The sequence below is a fragment of the Euprymna scolopes genome, chromosome 44 (assembly GCF_053919585.1).
Source record: "Euprymna scolopes isolate OS-2025 chromosome 44, ASM5391958v1, whole genome shotgun sequence".
NCBI classification, from domain to species: domain Eukaryota; kingdom Metazoa; phylum Mollusca; class Cephalopoda; order Sepiida; family Sepiolidae; genus Euprymna; species Euprymna scolopes.
The window spans coordinates 54,258,358-54,278,188 of NC_136525.1; the positions used below are offsets into that span (position 1 = coordinate 54,258,358).

General features: G+C 34.6%; 1 protein-coding gene across 2 annotated transcripts in view; it reads right to left on the reverse strand.

Annotated features, from left to right (window-relative positions):
• The window catches only part of LOC145268845 (uncharacterized), a 202,809-nt gene that overhangs the window by 13,433 nt on the left and 169,545 nt on the right, over window positions 1-19,831 (reverse strand). For both annotated transcript variants that reach the window (XM_080124516.1, XM_080124517.1), the window contains exons 8-9: window positions 14,052-14,238; window positions 1,857-1,954 (exon numbers count right to left, since the gene is read on the reverse strand). In XM_080124516.1, the coding sequence (XP_079980642.1) occupies window positions 1,857-1,954; window positions 14,052-14,238 (285 nt within the window). The remainder of the gene's footprint in view (window positions 1-1,856; window positions 1,955-14,051; window positions 14,239-19,831) is intronic.

The window sequence follows — 19,831 nt, forward strand, 5'->3', positions numbered from 1 at the left end:
CTGTGTTTGAGGGTCCGTGCATTGATATAACTGCGTATGTAGGTATAGATGTAAACATGTTATAACTGTATGTGAGCATTATAGGTCTGTGTATGTGTATATATGCGCGGGTGTATATATGTGTATTTATATATATGTATGCGTGAGGAGTTTGATAACTTTCGGGATTTATGTTTATTTTTATTTTTGGTTTGTTTGTTTGTTTGTTTTTATTTTGTTTTGTTTTATTTTTATTTTGTTTTATTCATTTATTTAATTTATTTTAATTTTATTCCTGTGTCGATATAGTTATGGCCTGTTTTCAGTGCGTGTGTGTGAGTAAAATACAACAAACAGTGTATATCCGCTCCTGAATATTGATATAAGCGTATGTTTGCTTTTAGTGTGTGTGTGTGTGGATTGAACGGCACCGGTCAGTACTCAATGCCCATGAGAAATGTTTTTAATTTACAGACCGCAAGACAAAAATACTACATTCTCAAGTACCTTATGCCATAAAAACAAAAGATGGGATAGATAAACTTAAAAAGGGAATATAAAAAAAAAATTAAAAAAAAAAGAAGGGAAATAAAAAAGGAGATGTTTATTATCTTCAAAGACCTCAATTGCCCTCTCCCCGCTCATAACCCCCACCCATGTTACATTCTAACTTTGTAAACGAAATAAGAAAATGTTTTTGTTTGAAATATCAGTTCTCGACGATAATTCTTGGCCTGAAGACGTAATTCCCCAACGCGGGTGATTACAGAAACATGTATGCACATATGTAGCCATCAATGTTTGTATAAATAAATTTCATATATATATATATATATATTTCAATTTTTTCAGATTCATCTGCCTTACTTTTAATGCTAGGTTTATTTATGGTGTCTTTTAAATTCAATAAAAATCCTCCTAAATTTGCTGATGAGGAGACCATGCTTACCAAAAAAACTATATATAATTGTTCTACATAACTTCATGTATACCACAATAAAAAGCACGGATTTCCGAAACGATCGTACAGATAATTGATTTTGTTGTTGTTCCTTCTTATGAAACTGATTTTTAATTTAATTAAAATTTGATTTTTAAATTTAAAAAAATTTTTTTTTAATTTTTAAATTATAAATCACATTACTTAATATATATATATATATATATATATATATATATATATATATATATATGGCATAATCACGTTAACACGGTGACGATGACTTTCTAAAATGTTGGTGAAAACAATCGCGCCCTCCTTGTACAAAACGGCCGAGTTGAGGGTGAAGGAATTAATGTTTTGGGCCAATTTTTCGATATTTGTCGTCCGAGATGTTGAGCTTCAAAATGATACCGATTTTGTTAAGATCCGTCGCCTCTGTTGAAAGATTTTGCGAGACATACAAACATACATACATACATTTAAACAGACAGGCGAGATTTATATTATAGAAGATTAATAACAATGAAATTTATATACATTAGTTTTATTTTTTACCTTTTATATAAGCACTGTATCAATTTGTTGAGCTTTGCATTATCCCAATAAGTCTCCTCTTAAACAATTTTCCTAATTCTTTCTGGATTTCTCCATATATATATATATATATATATATATATATATATATATATATATGGCATAATCACGTTAACACACCAGTACTTGGTAGATCACTGACTTTAAGCAATGTTTTGCCTGGTCAGTACCAGATGGGTGACCATTTGGGAATAGCAGGTGCTATACATAGACATCGAAACTTCCTTGCAAGAAGTGCAAGAACGTAATGTCGCCATCTCCCCTTGAATTTGGAACGGTAAATACCTTGCATGATTAACTGTTGACACATTTTATAAAATTCTCGAAGACGTCAACCAACCTGTGACAGAACAATAACTCCATTGCATCTGCACCCAACTTTTCCAGATGTTCGTAAAACATGGGTTGCATCAGTCGCAATAATTCACGCAGGTAATTCTGCAGAGAGAATAAAAACAAAAGCAACTCAAATAAAAAAATAAATAAATAAACAAAAAGTTCTCATACAATATGGGGCACAAGAGGTGGTGTAGCAACTATTTTTGCCACCTGGGGAGGTCGTAAGATTTTACCTTACCCCCAACCCCCAAGCCCCGGCTGGTCGTTGATAATCCGTTAACCTTCAAAATTCCAGAAAATCCTCAAAATATTTATTTTTATATATTTACAATCAAGGATATAAAATCCGTTTCAAAACAGCATTAAACACAAAAAAACATAAAAAACATAAAAACATAAAAAACATAAAAACATAAAAAACACAAAAAACAACACAAAAACATAAAAAACACAAAAAACAACACAAAAACATAAAAAACACAAAAACATAAAAAACACAAAAAACATACAAAAACACAAAAAACATACAAAAACACAAAAAACATACAAAAACACAAAAACATAAAAAACACAAAAACATAAAAAACACAAAAACATAAAAAACACAAAAAAATAAAAAACACAAAAAACATACAAAAACACAAAAAACATACAAAAAACATAAAAAACACAAAAACATAAAAAACACAAAAACATAAAAAACACAAAAAACATAAAAAACACAAAAAACATAAAAAACACAAAAAACATTTTGGTATAAAAGTTCAGATTTTTTGGTTGTTTTTAATTATTTTTTTCTTCTATTTTTACCCCCTCAAAATGCTGCCCATGGTACAACTTCCCTTTCTTGTATTTTAAGCAAAATCTTTTGGATTTACTCACGTATCATGCAAAAAGTACGGAAGAATTAAGTGTAGAATTTTAATCTTTATATATATAAGGCAAAACAGCCGCGCACATTTTTGTACATCCAAAAAAAAAAAAGGCATTTTTTGGGGGGGGGGGGGATTCTTGAGAGGGTTAGGGTTACTATTTTGGAGAACTTTTTACTCCCTTGTTTATAATATGTATGATTTGTGAATGGGCGTCATCTCAATATTTATTTAGATGGACTTTCGCGTGTTTGTTCATTTTTTTTCGTATAGATAAAACAAAACTAATTGAAGTGGGGGGAAGCAGAAACTGGCCTGCAGCCAACTTTCGTTTGAACGCTTTTCACTTCTTCTCGCGTAAAATCTCAGCTTTTCTTTCACTTTCTTTTTTCCGCCTCCACATCACGAGTTCGAGCCTGCCTTCCTACTAACAAACATCTGAGCAACGCCGGGCACCCCCGTCTAGTTAAAAATAAAACTCATGTATCTATTAGTGCTGTTAATTCTAATATGTCTGTGTGTGTGCTTGTCTCCCAAAAACAACAATCACTGACAAAATCGGTACAGTTAGAAAGATCGGTCTCTCTGACAATAAATATCCAAAAATTGGCCTAAAATATTAACTTTTTGACCATCAAGAAGGGGTCAGTTTTTGTATGTCGACATTTTTGCAAAGTCATTCACGCCACGCGATCTCGACATTATTTTGAAGGCCTGTGACGTCACAAGTCACATGGGCAAGACGACTAAACCGTTTTTTTTTTTTTCACCTATTGAATTGCAGGGGACTCATATTAAGACAATACATATAACGGATATAACGAAAGTGATGATGAGGGAAAGAAGACAGTTCTGGGATAATTGGGACTTCATATATATACTGATTGGAGATGTAGACAAGTTTAAAACACAGAGGAGGGGAGATGCATAATCTTCTAAGACTTACACAATGTTCATTACAAGATGATTAACGCATTACCTTTTTCTGTTGTAAATGAAAAACGACACGAGACAACACGTACAAAACATAATGATGATTGCTTTATTCATCTGATAGGGCGGTCGATGAACGTCAGGAATTCACTTGTATCTACATGCTTAATCTTCTACCCTTTCGCTTCCAAAGGATTAACTGACCACTGACTGTCAACTGACTGACTCTCAACTCTCTCTCTCTCTCTCTCTGACTGACTGTCTCTGACTAAAATTCGAACCCATAATATGGAAAAATGTCCTTTGTCTATGACATCAGAAGTATGTTTTTCAAACGTGACTAATTTCACATGGCTATGCATATGTTTGTCCAAAACACACTTCTGCAAACAAAAGAATCCTCTCCTAACCCATTTTTTAACCTAATCTATTTTTTAATATATTTTTGATTTTCATTGTTCATTCTTTTACTGGCATATTAAATATTTAGATTTCTAAAAGAATTAATAATAGCATTAATTTCTAACATTCCATTTCTTAACTTTGCCTACAGGGTTCGATTCTAGGCTTATCCTAATCTCATTTTCACTTATTTAATATTCTTATTTACATGGAAAGGGGGTAGCCCTTTCCACGTCACACACCTCCTTTTCCTCTTAGCGTTACAGGTTTGAGCCTGGCTACTGCAGTTAATTTTTTTGATTGTTGCTATATTTTTTAGAGCTGGGTTACTCAATACCCTTATGATAAAACCTCTCCACACCCAGGTAACGCCACAAGTCTCTGTGGTCGTGACAACTAATGTGTTTGCTTTTTCTCACCTCGTTTACCTCTTGCGTGTTACGGGTTCAAGTCTGCCCACTACTCCTTTTTTTTTCTCAACCAACACCTTTACACACACATCCACACAATTCTGGACGCTCAGGCTAGTATTAATATGAAAAAAAAAAAAAAAAAAAAAAAAAACTGCAAATAATATCAAGTAACAACATACATTCATATTAATCAATTTTGCAGCCGAAACGGATAAATCAACTTCCGATATTTGCGAACTTGCTCCATCTGCAAGAAAATCTGCCATGCACGTTTGAAAGTCAAACACACGACTGACGAAAGCTAAATATTGATACAAAAAAAAAGGGTACTTGTACAGTTTAATCAAGACAGTAAAAAATGAAAATATCGAAAAAAGGTTATATTGTACATATCCATTATGGAATGAAGTTCTCCGAAAAAAAATTCCACTCAATTTGATAGAGTAGTTATTATTTTTTTTTTTTTTACAGCGGAAAACATGTTTTTATGATAGCGCGTTGAAGATAGACATCTTTGAGTTTTTTTAACACGCCACAGGGATATATATATCAGTTTAAAGCACCGATACTCCCTTCCCATCTTTAATACTAGCTTTTTTTCCTAAAAATCGAACCTTTTGCTCAATATCATAACAAATTGTTTTTTCGCTCTAAAAAAAAAAAAAATAAAAAATAAAATAAATAAATAAATAAAAACTATTTGATGAAATTAAGTGAAAAATTCTTTTCGGAGGACTTCGTTCCATAACGGATACGTACAATATAACCTTTTTTTGATATTTTCTTTTTTTAATGTCGTGATTAAACTGTACAAGTACCAAAATTTTTTTTAAAATCTCATTTGTTTGAAATGGATGGCTCTTGTCTTGGGGAGGCTCCATGTTTTGACAAGCTTCTGGGTTTGTCCTTTACTCCTGATCTGAAAAGGAACACGTACATCAAGTCTGTTGCCAAGGTCGCTGAGAAGATGGTGGGATGCTTCTACCGCTCCAGAAGATATCTCACTACTGATGCAATTCTCTATCTGTATAAAGGCCAAGTACGTCCAAGGATGGAGTACTGCTGCCACATCTGGGCAGGAGCTGCTAAAAACAGCCTATCCTGCCTTGACAGAGTACAAAATAGACTTCGTGGCTTAGTGGGGGATGCCCTTTTCTCATCCCCACAGAAGAGACATTGCGAGCCTGTCTTTGTTTTATCATTATTCCCATAGCAAGTGCTCGTCTGAGCTCCAATCTCTGGTGCCCTCCCTCCCCAATCTTTCACTGAAACCAGTGTCATTAATTTTCCCCACTCTTTATCTGTGCCTAAATCAAAGCGTAGATTCCACGAGCAAAGCACGATTGTAGAACTCTCTTCCGTTTGCCTGTTTCCCACCTGACTACAACTTGGAGGTCTTCAAGTCCAACATAAACAAATTCCTGATGAACCGCCCTCTTAAGTAAGACACTTTATCAAATCTCTAACGATTACTACGATACTATCCCATTGATTACTGTACATGCAATAACCCTTATCCCCAAGTGGCTTCCGGGCCTTGATATATGGTGACCTCCATGTGAAAAAAAAAAGAAAAAAGCTTTTGTGATCGTCATGTAATTTCTGCTTCTTAACGTCGAACAAAGTTGGTGTTTTCATATTATTCTTAAACTAAGATATTTATGTTTGCCTGATACGTAATCATATCAGTTCTATTTTGGAATGCGATTGTGGTCCGTGTTTTTATTTGCATGCATTCCAGTTTTATTAACGAAAAAAAATCAGTCAACAATTATGGTTTATATTTTTGCATATTCATATGGCGGGTACCTTTTTTTTTTTTTTAATACCTTTGTTTGCTTAGCAGAATTTCCGTTCTCATCAATAGCCGATCAGCAGAATATGATGAAAATGATTTTTATTTTTAACTAGCGGGGTTACCTAGCATTGCCCGGGCGTGGAGAGATAGTGGTAGTAATAATATTAAGATCCTCCCCAAACTCTCAGGAAAAAAAAAAAAAAAAAAAAAATCAAAAGAAATTAGACAAAATAAGCAGTCTGGGTGGAGAGAGGTGTGAAAAAAAAAAAAAAAAATGTAGTAGGCAGGCAGGTTTGAACCTGTAACGCAAAGGAGAAAAAGAAGATGAAAAAAAAAATAGACTGCCATTTTTTTTACAAGGAGGGGTACAGTTTTTGCATCAACATTTTTGAAAAGTCATCATACGTCTTGCAATGACTAAGTTCATTTCGAACGCCAGCAACGTCGTATGATGCGGTGGGTGCGGGATCTAAGCAGTTGGGTTTTTTTTCACCATCTTTTCCTCCTTCGCGTTACAGGTTCGGGCTTACCTGCTACCCCCCCCCTCCACCCAGACTGCCTACTGCGTCTAATTTTTTTTTTATATTCTTACTACACCACCTCTGCACACCCAGACAACACCGGGTACCCCTTCTAGTTAAAAATAAAAATGATTTTCATCATATTCTGCTGATCTGCTACTGATCAGAACTGAAATTCTGTCGAGCAAAGGGAGATAATTCATAGTAATTTTCTGTATTTTTAAGATGAGGTGTTTTCATTTATTGAGATTGTCGGACTGACTTCCTCATCTTGGTTGTTATAGTCACAATGTTTCTAGTGACATATGGCCGAGTGGTCCTAGACGTTGTATCAAAGTTTACAGTTACCCAAAGGTGCTGAGTTCAATCCTGAACGAAGGCAGTGAAAAGTAACATTCAAAACAGAGAATCAGCAACTATGTTCCAGAGCCTAGCTGGAGTCCGAACACGGTACCCTCGTAATAATAATAAAGGGTTGGGTTCGAGACTCCTAACAAACGGTTCCCCAGTTCGATATAAAACACCTGATGAAGGCCGGAGGGAGATAATTCAGTCTTTCATTTAACCAAGTAATAAAACTGTGCAACAAATTTCAGGTTAAAAAAAAAAAGTACATGCCATCTATATATATAAATCCCCGAAACAGTGTTTCATGGTAAACAACTGATGATCCCTTGCAAAAAAAAAAAAAATTGGTATTATAGTAAATTCGAGAGAGTTGATGCAGTGATTAAATGACTTACTGACGGGATGGTTTTTTAAGGAATGATAAAAAGTAATTTTTTGTATAGTTTCAAATGTTAAAAACTTCAAAGACTATATGTATACAAAAGCGAAAATGTGTGTTTTTGTGTGCATTTTTCTGTATGTCCGCAAAAGGCTTTTTTTGCCCGGGATTCTTGATGGGGGTGGGGGTGGGGTCATTATTTCTGATAACTTTTTATATGCTATCGAGATCATAATATGTAACACTTACGAAACGACGTCGTAAAAGTCTTTTAGTTCAGCGACTTTTATCTTACAAAATTCGCGCTATGAATTCGTTTTCTCTTCTGCTCCTCCTGCTGCTGCTGCTATGGCATGAGCTTTGACCTAGAAAACCACCTGGGTTTATAAACACTTATTTTTGACTCCTCTAAAGTTACTGCCTTCGCGGTGTCGTGTTATGCTGTCAGACTGGTAACCTATAGGCTTTGGGTTCGAGCCTACCTTCGTCCTTTAACTTTTTTTTTGTTTTTGTTCATTTTTTTTAATATTTAAACAGGTTTATTACTTTTAGTTTCCATATACCCCTGCCAACACACACACCTATTTTTCGCGTTCGCTGTTTTTTTTTTTAGTTTTTATTTTTCAGATTTTTTAAAGAAGTTTTAACATCATTCGTTTTGTTTTTTGTTTCCCATCACGTTTTGTTTTTTGTTTCCCATCACGTTTTGTTTTTTGTTTCCCATCACGTTTTGTTTTTTGTTTCCCATCACGTTTTGTTTTTTGTTTCCCATCACGTTTGCGTTTTTTGTTTCCCATCACGTTTGCGTTTTTTGTTTCCCATCACGTTTGCGTTTTTTGTTTCCCATCACGTTTGCGTTTTTTGTTTCCCATCACGTTTGCGTTTTTTGTTTCCCATCACGTTTTGTTTTTTGTTTCCCATCACGTTTTGTTTTTTGTTTCCCATCACGTTTTGTTTTTTGTTTCCCATCACGTTTGCGTTTTTTGTTTCCCATCACTTTTTGTTTCCCATCACGTTTGCGTTTTTTGTTTCCCATCACGTTTGCGTTTTTTGTTTCCCATCACGTTTGCGTTTTTTGTTTCCCATCACGTTTTGTTTTTTGTTTCCCATTACGTTTTGTTTTTTGTTTCCCATCACGTTTTGTTTTTTGTTTCCCATTACGTTTTGTTTTTTGTTTCCCATCACGTTTTGATTTTTGTTTCCCATCACGTTTGCGTTTTTTGTTTCCCATCACTTTTTGTTTCCCATCACGTTTTGTTTCCCATCACGTTTTGTTTTTTGTTTCCCATCACGTTTGCGTTTTTTGTTTCCCATCACGTTTGCGTTTTTTGTTTCCCATCACGTTTGCGTTTTTTGTTTCCCATCACGTTTTGTTTTTTGTTTCCCATTACGTTTTGTTTTTTGTTTCCCATCACGTTTTGATTTTTGTTTCCCATCACGTTTTGTTTTTTGTTTCCCATCACGTTTGCGTTTTTTGTTTCCCATCACGTTTGCGTTTTTTGTTTCCCATCACGTTTGCGTTTTCTTTTTTTAGTTTTTCTTTTAACATCGTTCGTTTGTTTTTTATATTTAAGGGTTATTACTTCGTTTATTCTTTTTGTTTTGATTTACCCATAACCCCACACCCCCAACATACACACCTCCAAACAACCGGGCAACGCCCGTACCCCGACTAGTCTATAAATATGAAAAAGTAAAACCGTAACACTGGAATGCATGCAAAATAAAAAACACAGATCACAATCGCATTCCAAAATAAAACTGCTTGATATTACGTATCAGGCAAAAATAAATATCCTAACCAAAAATTACAAAAAAAATTAGAAATAGAATTTCAATAAAAAAAATAAAAAATCATTTTCATCATATTCTGCTGACCTGTCATTGATAACAGCAGAAATCTTGTGAAAGAAGGGGAGATAATTCAGTCTTTCATTTAAGCAAGTAATAATTGAACAGAGTAATTAGCATCTACGATGGTGATATTTTCATGGAATATTCCGATATGTGGCCTCCGTCTTTCATAAATAAATAATAAAGTGATACTAAAAGCAAGATTTATAAAAAAAATTTTTTTTATATCTGGTGCTTATATAGTATGTACGGCACAATCACGTTGACAAAGTTAAGCAACGCTGAGCCTGGCCAGTACCAGATGGGTGACCATTTGGGAAGACTAGGCGCTGTATGTACATTCTGGGAAGGTTGGGCGTGGAGCCAGCACCCTCACCCTGTAAAAAGAACTCCTCGCTACAAAAGCATCTACAAAAGTTGTAGATGGCCTATGCCCCACCCCAGGGGCTCAAGGGGTATGGATGGATGGATGGGCTTATACAGTATAGCAGCAGCAGGGGATCACCACACTCTTCATTACATTCAGGTACACTTTGGTGTTGACTTTCAAGCTGACTTTGAAGATGTGAGGTGGCATGATGTGACCCTCACTTGAAACCATACCAAAGACCATAACTGTGGCCAGAAACTTTTTCATCACCCTGGGTACATCCCTGTTATTTGTGGCAATCCATTGATGCACTTTGAGGATGCTGACAATGGCATCATAACTTGGATCGGTAGAGAGCAGGAGTTGTACAGCGGCGCATCACCGATCTCGCTCGTTGAACATTGCGTCACTTTCAGACATGATAGAAGGCTCCTATCGCTCTTGGGATTTGTACACAACTGGCCAACTAGTAGATGGTCTGCAGCAAAAAAAGAAAACTGGTTTTCATGGAATGGAAATGGAATCATGTCGTCTTTTCTAGGGCGACAATTTTATCATTCCACCCTGTAAGTATCGACACAAAAATTAGGATGAAAAAATGATCAGGTAGAATTTTAATTAAAAATCAAAATCAATTTTTATCATGTTTTGCCAGTCTGTCGTTCATTATTACTTGGTTAAATGACAGACTGACTTATCTCCCCCTGATTTACGGGTATTACTGCTCTTAAGAAAAATTATCAATCCACCATTGAAATCTTGTAAATCAGGGGGAGATAAGTCAATCTCTCATTTAAGTAATAAGAAATGGCAGAACTAATTTTTATTTTTAACTAGCAGGGTGACCCGATGTTGCCCAGGATTAAATGATGATCAGCAAATCTTTTACGCTCCCATATTTTTATTGTCATTGAAATCAACGAAATAGCCCTTTTTTTCAATCAAATCGATTGCCTGCTATTAATTGGGGACCCATCGTGGTGCTCCTGGAGGAAGCTTCACATGCCTTTCACAATGACTTAGTCCACAATACATTGTAGTCTACATTGCACTGTAGAGAACCTACTGTTGATTTTATTAAATTATTTTTATATAAAATGGTATGCATTAAAGTTTAAAATGCAAAAGTCAAGTATCACGCTTCAATTGAGCTCTAAACAGAAACATTCATTTCGAGCACGCCCTTGTCCTATCAAAGAACCTACTGTTGATTTTATATGCCCGGCCTTACTGCTTGTGTGGTAATAATGGCTTGAATTTTAGTTTAAAATAAAAAAAACGTCAAGTGTCATCGTGCAATTGTGCGCTAAACAGAAACATTCATTTCAAAGATGCCCCTGTCATATCAAAGAACCTACTGTTGATTTTATGTGTCTGACCTTTCGGCTTGTGTAAAAATGTAAAACTTCTGTTGTAAGTTTGTCTTTGCTTTATCGTTATTTTCATGACAAGTGCTCGATTGGGCTTCAATCTATGGCTCCCCCTCGCCAAACTTTCACAAGAAACACTCGTCTAGCAAAAACCACTATCAATAATTCTCCCCACTTTTTATCTGTGCCTAAACCTAAGCGTAGATTCCATGAACAAAGTTTCTTTCTTAGAACTGCACGACTGTGGAACTGTCTTCTGTTTGCCTGCTTTCCAGCTGACTACAATATGGTTGTCTCCAAGTCCAACGTAAACAAGTTCTTGATCAGCCGTTCCACTTAAGTTAACAAATTTACCGAATTTCCATTACTAACGATTACTATATTGTCCAATTTCTACTGTACACTCTTTGACCCTTATCCTCGAGTGGCCTCTTGGCCTTGATATAAGCAGAAGGTTAAGTGTTGCTATTCTGCATGTTCTCAATTATCGCTTCCTCTTGCTTTCAATCCACACGTGGGAACCCAAATTAAGCCAATAGGATCACAGAAACAAACAATGCATTCTTTCTAATGTTGATTTAAAAAAAAAAAAAAAAAAATCATAATTTTTTTTTTTTTTTTTTTTTTTATACCTTTTTGCAATTTTGCGTCTTTGTAGACGTGAACAGCTTGTAGAACAGCATCGACCAAGACCAAATATAAAGATAATACTTTTCCCTAATTAGCTAAAACAATTAGAAATGTCATCGATGTGTACAATTTTTGCTTAGACTTGAACACACCCCGATTACTTATTTGCAAAATGTTATCTACCGCCAGCGGGCATGCTATGCTGACAGGTTTCACTGTTAATAGTCGGATTTAAATAGCGATTTCTTTGAATATACAAATCACAACAAAAATATAAAAATACCATTTTAAAGTAAATTTTATTGTAAATCCAGTTATATAAGTTGTATTTTGATGGAGGTAGGAAAAATGTACTTATTACTGATTTAAAGACTATGAGTGTCAAATTAAGTAACAGTGTGTGCCTTGTCCAGTCCTGAACATTATGGTATGTATATATCTATTTGTATATCTATAAAAGTGAAAATGTGTGTGTGTGTGTGTGTGTGTGTGATTTAGGTCACTACTATAAAGCGCAGCACCTTCGTTGACAGCGCTCCTCCATGCCAACCTGTTCCCAGCCACGTCCTCCCATGTCTCAAGGTCCATGTGAAACCGCTTTAGATTTGCTTTGATGTTGTCCTTATACCTCATCTTTTGGCCACCCTGGGCACGCTTTCCCTCAACAAGCTGAGAGTAGAAAATCTGTTTTGGGAGGCGGAGATCCGGCATTCGGACAACATGACCAGTCCATCTGAGCTGGCGTTGAGCAACAGTAGCGGTGATAGTGGGAATGTCAGCCTCACTCAGGACGCTGGTGTTGGTGCGTCGGTCCTTCCAACTAATTCTGAGGATTTTTCGGAGGCATCTTTGGTGGTACGTCTCCAGGGTTTTTACGTGCCTCCTGTATGTGGTTCAGGTCTCCGATCCATAGAGAAGAGTGGGCAGCAAGACAGCTTTATATACCATGATTTTGGTCTTTGTCAGAAGGTCACTGTTCTCAAATACTCTCTTCCTTAGCCTTGAGAAAGCCCCACTGGCACAGCTGAGCTTTATTAGTAGTGACCTAAATCAAGCTGCTGAGGATAAACGCAAGCACAGAAAGGACAGATTATCAACCAGACACACCCAACCCCACCCCACCACCACTACCTTTATCTGCCCAAATTGCACAAGAAAAATTGGGTCTAGGATTGGGCTTTATGCTCACTTGAGGACCCACAGAAGCCACAACGGAGGACAGTCTTACTCGGACACGAGTGACCGCCGATGATGGTGTGTGTGAGGACACTTCTCAACCTATATACTCAACAAATTCTTGATCAACAGACTTGAAATTTGGTATATAGGCTATTCAGACACGTGGAAAAATTTTTAATTGGTTTTCATCCTGCAAAAAGGGCTGTTAAGAGGTCAAAATTGAAAAATTGATACGCGGTGGGGAGGGGGCATCGGATTTTATCTGTCAACTGTTTCATGACTGCACATGCGCAAATCGTTGACATGACAACTTCCGTACTATTAGATTGAAAACTCTTTTTTTGGATGTAATCCAATTATTTGGAATCCAATTATGCCATCCAAGCTCTTCCCTCCAACCGCTTTCCCACAGAAGGGACGTTGCGAACCTGTCTTTGTTTTATCATTATTTCCACGGCAAGTGCTCGTCTGAGCTTCAATCTCTGGTCCCCGCTCGCCAATCTTTCTCGATAAATACCCGCCTAGCTGAACCACTGTCAATAACTTTCCTCGCTGTATAACTGTGCCTAAATCAAAACGTAGATTCCATGAACAAAGTTTCTTTCTTAGAACTGCACGCCTGTGGAATTCTCTTCCATTTGCCTGTTTTCCAGCTGACTACAAACTTGGTTGTCTTCAAGTCCAACATAAACAAATTCTTGATTAACCGCCCCCTTAAGTAATCCAATTTAAAAAATTTCGATTAATAACGACTACTACAATATCATCCCATTGATGACTGTACATTCAATAACCCTTATCCTCGAGTGGCCTCAGGGTCTTGATAAGTAGGGACTCCTCTGTAAAAAAAAAGAAAAAAAAAAAAGAAAAAAAAAAAAAAAGAAAAAAAGAAAAGAAAAAGAAAATCATAATTTTTCCTATTTTTTTGGTGTGAATATGTATTTTTTACCTCTTACCTGTAAGTATACCAAAGATATTTCCTATTTATTTATTTGGAACTGCAATTTTCACTATTCAATATCATAAAAGCTCAAAAAAATCTTTACAATAAAAACTGGCCATACGTATGTTGAGCATGGTATGCTAAATAATTGCTATACGTGAATAGCGTGGTAAATTGACCTCACCAATTGCTTGTCCATGTCGCAGTCTTTGGGCGAGCTGACAAAAATTGTACGCTGCATCAATCCCACAAAGCACCAGTAGGCGTCAACCTCATGTTGAATTTCTGCAAGAACCGGAGCCAATAAATCTGACATTCCTTGGGTATAACCCATGCGTGGGTTAGCAATGGCATAGTTAAGCAGAATATTCCTGGAAGATAAAAATCTTTTTTTAAATAATAAATAGATAAATAATACACACACACATACATACATATTTATATATATTATATATATATATATATTTGTTTTGTTTACAGAAAGTTTAGATGAGATAAGTCATCGGTACCGTCGGTTTCAAACCTGACAATTAGGGACCGTTTTAGATACCCATATCACGCTCTCTTCAGCTAATACTCCTAAATAATAAATAATAGGTTCTTATTTTCGGATTTTTTCCTTATAATAGAGCACTCTGCTGGAATCCTTTTTTCCAAAAAAATATAACTAATTATATATATATATATATATATATATATATATATATATATATATATATATATATATATATATATGCTAGCAACAGTACCCGTCGTTGACTAGGTTCAAAAGCAGCCTACAGAAAATGGACTCTGATTTATTAAAGTATGTTAGGTTATGAAAAGGAAGGGTTGTAAATTTGGGTTGAATTTGGGGATATCAAAACCAAAGCAAAATATCATGAAAGTAAAAATAAAATAGATAAACCCCATAATTTATTATACCATACCTGTTCACACTAAAACACTTATCACAATATTCTGTGGATCTATATTAAAAAGCCTTGTTAAACTTTGTGACATATTTACATTCTATGGAGGTCAGATGCGAACGAACACCCCCTAATTTTATTATACCATATTTCTTCAAACGGAAACATAATTATCAAAGTATACTTATGCAGATAAATATGAAAAGTCTTTATAAAAGTTTGTGCCTATTTCCATTCCATGGAGGCCAGGCGCGGACGCAGACCCCACAATTTTATTATACCATCTCTATTTAAGTTAAAACGTACTTATCAAAGTATTATTTTGTATATCTATATCAAAAACACTTGTAAACGTTTTTTTTTAATTTTTAAATTTTTTATTTCCATACTTTGTGGACCAGGTGCGAACGCAGACTCCACAATTTTAATGAACCACCGTTCTGCCAGATCAAACATACTCATTCCTGTGTCTCGATACATCTATCATTATATGTAATCAGTTTTTTAAAATAGTCAACCATATAGGAGCCTATTGATGACCACACACACACAGACATTCAGCTTTATATATATATATATATATATATATATATATATATATATATATATATATTCACCTGTCATACAGTTTTTTAAAAGATGGAATAAATTATATATATGGGCGTTGCTCAGAGGCTAAGGAATGAGGGTGGAGAGTTGTATGTTTTGGTTTCAATTCCAGCTGATGGCACCCAAGTCGTTTATATATATTTATAGTTTTAATCTCACTACTATATATTAGGTTCAATATAATAATCGATAGAGAATTGTCTATAATAATAAGTAATCTGTATGAATTAAAATATCACATTCAAGTGTATCTGCTTCGATCCCGAGAAACAGTCGAGTTACGCTGATGAGAGTTAATACACGCACAAAAAAAACATTCAGCTTTATATATAGTTTGAAGAGGCTTTGAGTAAAAAAAGAAAAAACTTTAAATTCCTGGAAAAAAAAATATCACCACTTGGACGTAAGGAGTGGTTGGTTGGTTGGTTTTGTTTTATGGCATATCAACCCTTTTCAGGTTATTTAATGCCGAATCCAAAGATTTTGAAGAAAAATATTTTAATGTAATATATTTGTTGTTTTCAAGTCTGTTTCTATTCAACCCATAGTTGGGACCCTAAGCCAGCCCAGTCCAACTGCACCGACATATATGGCACTGAAGCACCCCACTGTGACCAGTTTAGGGGGATGGGATGTGGTGGGAGCGGGGAAAAGCGGCGTTCATTGCCCTAGTCAGGAAACAAGGTCAACCACTGGGTGATTCAGACGAGTCCCTGTGATAGTACCTCTACGCCTGGCCAATAGTAATGTAATATATTTGTTGTTTTCAAGTCTGTTTCTGTTCAACCCATAGTTAGGACCCTAACAGGTACTACCACTCCAGGTCAGAGTGGATCTGGGAGCAATGGCAATTAAAGGGTGGCTCCACACTCCCCAAAACCCGCAAACTGGGGCCTCACAACTGGATATAGTTAAAGGTCATATCCAGAATCATGGGTGGGATGGGATTTTGATGCTTGTCAGGTTTGTCATCAACAAGGTACTAGTACTGGACGTAAGGAGTGATTTGCTCATTTATACTCATTTTGATATACGCAATAACGTTTTCACTTGAATTATATATTTATAATGCACACAGACACACACACACACACATATATATATATATATATATATATATATATATATATATATATACACTCTGTTCCGTCTGCCTGCTTCCTACCTGACTACAACTTGGATGTCTTCAAGTCCAACGTTAACAAATTCCTAATGAACCGTCCCCTTAAGTAAACACTTCATCAAATCTCCACACTAACATACTGTACTTGCAATAAACCTTATCCCTGAGTGGCTTCCAGGCCTTGATAAGTGGTGACCATCGTGTAAAATATATATATATATATATATATATATATATATGCATACATACCGGGTGAGTCACGGGAAACGGGTGTTTTTAAGGAAAAACAAAATTCTGCAAATATTTCAATAATAAAAAGTTTAACATAAAAGATAAACAAATAACAACAATCTTAAAGGTTTAAAGAGTACCTTCCTCACTTCCTATCCCTTAATCAAGGAGCGTTCTAAAATCATCAGTTTCTCCGTAACTCACCCTGCAGATATATATATATATATATATATATATATATATATACATAAGAGCAATAGTTAATAAAACATGTTAAAAAACACTTTGAAAAAGAGTTAAAAACATATTTAATCTGAAAAGGAAACACTTAATAAGTGGATAGTCCTTAATCCGTGGAGTTTCGGAGAAATACTTTCCTTCTCATCAAAGGGTAGGAATTAGCAAAATGCGGGATCGGATTTTGCATACAAAAGTATTTGATGAAACTGCAAGTAAGTCAAAGATCTTACTTGGTAACAAAAAGTGAAGCAGAGGGAATATGGTGAAGAAAAAGGTGATTTCACGTGAATGGATTTTTTATTTCATTTTATACATATATATATTTGCATATATATATATATATATATGCATATAAATTAAATTAAATTAGCCTCGACAGTCGAGTTTTAAATTTCTTCTATTTCTTTTTTACACACATTTTATCTTTCTTTTAATAATTTTATTAGAACTCATTCCCTTTTCCTTGTACCTATTTGTGAATTATTCCATAGATTTCTGCCTTTTGGATTACTTTGGACCATCTTCCAAATTACACGATTCCCTTGGATTTTACTTGTGCAAATGGAAATTTAATCAACTTTTTGGGATTCTGCATTTTTGGATTTTACCGTTATTGGATATTTTACCCTTCACCAGACTATCCATTCACGTGAAATCACTTTTTTATTCACCATATTCCCTCTGCTTCACTTTTTGTTATCAAGTAAGATCTTTGACTTACTTGCAGTTTCATCAAATACTTTTGCAAGCAATATCCGATCTCGCATTTTGCTAAATCCTACCCTCTGATGAGAAGGAAAACATTTCTTCGGATTAAGGACTATTCACTTATTTAGTGCTTCCTACAATAGATTAACAGAAGAGCAGAATAAAAAAAATGATAGTAAAAAAATAACAGAATAGCAAATTAATAGAATATTAGCAGAACAATAATAAAATAGCAGATTAATAGAATGCTAGAATAATAATAACAGATTAACATAATAGAAAGATAGCAGAATAATAAAAGAACAACAGTAGTAGGATAAGGATAACAGTTTGGCAAAATAGAATGGTAGAAGAATAACAGAATATTGGTATGATAGAATGGTAGCAGAATAACAGAATAGTGGTATGATAGAATGGTAGCAGAATAACAGAATAGTGGTATGATAGAATGGTAGCAGAACGATAGAATGGTAGCAGAATAACAGAATAGTAATATGATAGAATGATAGCAGAATAATAATCGAATAACGATAAGATTAACTGAGAGAAAAATAACAGAAAAATAGCAGATTAATAAGGAATAGCAGATTAAGAGAATAGCAGTATAACAGAATAGAATAACAAATGATTTATAGCAAAATAACAAAATGACAAGAATAACAGAATAAAACGTATATAGAAGAATAGCAGAATAAAAATAGAAGATAACAAAATAACAGAATAAAACATAGAATAGAAGAATAACAGAATAAAAAATAGAAGAGAAGAATAACAGAATAAAAAATAGAATAGATTAATAGAATAAAAATAGAATAGAAGTATAACAGAAAACATAGAATAGAAGAATAACAGAATAAAAAATAGAATAGAAGAATAACAGAATAAAAATAGAATAGAAGAATAACAGAATAAAAATAGAATAGAAGAATAACAGAATAAAATAGAAAAGAAGAATAACAGAATAAAATAGAAAAGAAGAATAACAGAATAAAATAGAAAAGAAGAATAACAGAATAAAAATAGAAGACAATAACATAATAGAAATAGAATAGAAGAATAACAGAAAAATAGAATAGAAGAATAACATAATAGAAATAGAATAGAAGAATAAGAGAATAAAAAATAGAACAGAACAATAACAAAAAATAGAATAGAAGAATAACAGAGTAAAAATAGAATGGAAGAATAGCAGAATAAAAATAGAATAGAAGAATAACTATAAAAATAGAATGGAAGAATAACAATACAAAATAGAATAGAAAAATAACAGAATAAAAATACAATAGAATAGAAGAATAACAGAATAAAAAAATAGAATAGAAGAATAACAGAATAAAAAATAGAATAGAAGAATAGAAAAATCAATAAATCAATGGTATTCCAATTATAGTACTCAAAAAACTTCAACCTGAACTAGCGCCCATACTTACAAAACTGTTTAAACGTTGTCTTAAGGAGAATAGTTTCCCATCTCCCTGGAAAATCTCATCAGTATGCCCTGTATTTAAGAATTCAGGTGATCGCTCATCCCCCTCTCAGTACAGGCCAATAAGTCTCCTGTGCGTCATGAGTAAGTTGCTAGAATCTGTATTAAATACAGAAGTAATCAAACATCTCAACAAAAATAACCTTCTTAGTGACACTCAATATGGTTTCCGTTCTGCTAGATCTACAGCAGATGTCCTTACAGTTATATCGCATAGGATTAGCAAATCTCTCGACGGTGGCAATCTTTCTAGGGCAATTGCTCTTGACATATCTAAAGCCTTTGATAGGGTATGGCATAAAGGTTTACTTCATAAGATCGCTAGCTATGGTATAGCTGGAAAAGTCTTCTCAATTATTAAATCATTTCTTTCTGATAGATTCATAAGAGTAGTAGTTGAGGGGCAAAAATCAGAAGCTCACAATATTAATGCCGGTGTCCCTCAGGGATCCATCCTGGGCCCAACTCTTTTCCTGATCTACATTAATGATCTTCCAAATCATATCCTTACATCATTTGTAGACATTTATGCTGACGACACTACCATTTATGGTACCACATCTAAGACAGTAAACGAGCAAGTTCTCTCCAATTCTCTCTCCTCTGATCTTGAGCACGTAGTACAATGGGGAAAGGAGTGGCTGGTTACTTTTAAT